The 1,888-nt window shown below is 54.3% G+C and overlaps 1 protein-coding gene across 1 annotated transcript in view; it reads right to left on the bottom strand.

The window, feature by feature from the left end:
* LOC107048430 (melanotransferrin) overlaps positions 1 to 1,888 on the bottom strand; it is a 7,288-nt gene that overhangs the window by 2,606 nt on the left and 2,794 nt on the right. The window contains exons 2-3 of the mRNA XM_015271589.1: positions 428 to 1,851; positions 276 to 364 (exon numbers count right to left, since the gene is read on the bottom strand). Of these exons, the coding sequence (XP_015127075.1) occupies positions 276 to 364; positions 428 to 1,851 (1,513 nt within the window). The remainder of the gene's footprint in view (positions 1 to 275; positions 365 to 427; positions 1,852 to 1,888) is intronic.

Genomic DNA, 1,888 nt, shown 5'->3' with positions numbered 1-1,888 from the left:
GGGGGGGGGGGGGGGGGGGGGTTGAGTAGTTTTTTGCGGGTTCAGGTGGGCAAATGGTTGAATTGAAAAACTCAGTGAATTCGTCAGACAATTCTATTGAATTTCTATTGAACTTTCTTTTTGGGATGATTCTGGGGATGTGATCAGTAGCGACTGGACTGTAGAAAAAGGGAATAGAATTCGGTTTTTCTGTGTAACTTATTCTATTGAGGTATTTTATGTATAAGTTTCGCGCATTTAATTTTCCAAGTTTTTTGTTTGATTTTTTTACCTACCCATTTTGAATGGCCTGCATGCACGAAATGTGGCTGTACCCTTTGTAGCAAATGAGTTCCGGCTTCAGCAGCTGCGCCTTCAGCGCAATCTGTCCAACAATAACACTTCAATTACTCCCAGCCCAACCTCCCTCTCCCTCCCCCGCCCTTACCATCATCTTGAAGCACTTCTCCAGTTCCGGTTCCGAAGTGACGCAAAGTGTCATCCGATTGACGGTGCACTCCCTCACCCCGAGAATAGCGTTCTGCGCCCTTCCCAGATACTCCGAGTACTTCTGGTCCTTCTCGACGAGCGGCGCAAAGCCCCTAGCCGAGTCCGAGAACATGAGATTGTGCTGCAGCCCATACTTGGGCGCCGACTCAAACAGACTGAACACCTCGAGCGGCTGCACAGCCAGCGGATCAGTGGCATTATAAGTCCCCTCCCCATCGAGCCGCGCGTTCCCAAATCTCGCGGGTGAATTGTAGGCGTTGGGGTCCCACGCGTTAGGCCGGTTGTTGTCCGGAGAAGTCAAGTCAGACCTCTCCCTACCGTCGCTATCGAATCTGCCGCCACCATACCCCACCGAATTATCGGACTTGCCCTCCCTCGAGGGATTGTAGCCACTCCCAGACGTCCCATTCCCCATGTTGAAGATCTCAACAGCCTTCTTCAAGAACTTCTGGTAGACCCTTCTCACATCGAGATTGATCGCGGAAGACACGACGACAGCGCGTGACGGAACGCTCCCCCAATTGCAGTCGTTGTAACTGTCGACGGGCTTTCGCGATCCGTCTCTGCACAGCAACTCAAACTGATCCTTGCTGACAGACGTGAAGTCAAAGTTGGTGGAGGTCATTTCGTGGACGGTTGTGTGAAGCAGAAAGGCGATTTCGCCGGCTTCGACGAGGCACCTGAAGGCCCCCTCGTAACCCGCGTAAGGGTCGGCATTGGTGCACCTGCCACTGGGAATTTCCCCGACGCAGAGACGACAGAGCTGATCGGAATTGTCGCCCAGGGGATTGTAGCGATCTATGAGGGAGTTGACGGCGCAGCTTGGGCCGAAGAATTTGGTCGTCGATTTGACGTGATTGTTGCAGTCGACTATCTCGAGACCACCCTCGCGCATTAGGGTGTAGACGGGGGTCACCCAGCCGGCTAGGGTTCCCACCCCCGCGAAGCAAGCCTTCTTGCCGCGGAGATCGCGGAGGCTGTTGACGTCTGGGAGGGAGTCCTTTTTCAGGACCGCTACCGCGTATTGGTGCTTGAGACCGATCGCGTCGAGCTCTTGGGCTATGGGGAGGAGACTGTGGTATCTACCCGCCACGAACACCTCGCCCGCGTCGAGGGTCGTCAGGTGGGCTGTCTCCTTGTCAAGGAGGTCCATGCATTCCTCCTTGTCGAAGGCCTGCTGGCACTTTAGGGAGACGTAGTCGGTGTCGAAAAATTGCTTTTCGCGGTCCACTGCGCGGGACATGGCTGTGCACTTGTCTTGCTCAGCTTTAGAGACTGTGCACCACGTCGCGGTGTAGTTCTGGGGAATGGGGCGACTGTTGTAGTTGTAGGTGTTGAAGTAGGGGTTGTAGCTGTTTTGCCCTGGGGGTTTAGAGTTTTCGGGGGTTATTGCGGTTCG

Source organism: Diachasma alloeum, unplaced genomic scaffold, assembly GCF_001412515.2.
Source record: "Diachasma alloeum isolate Michigan unplaced genomic scaffold, Dall2.0 Dall_scaffold_00192, whole genome shotgun sequence".
NCBI classification, from domain to species: domain Eukaryota; kingdom Metazoa; phylum Arthropoda; class Insecta; order Hymenoptera; family Braconidae; genus Diachasma; species Diachasma alloeum.
Note: the sequence above shows the minus strand (reverse complement) of the source record. Positions and strands in the feature narration are given on the sequence as shown.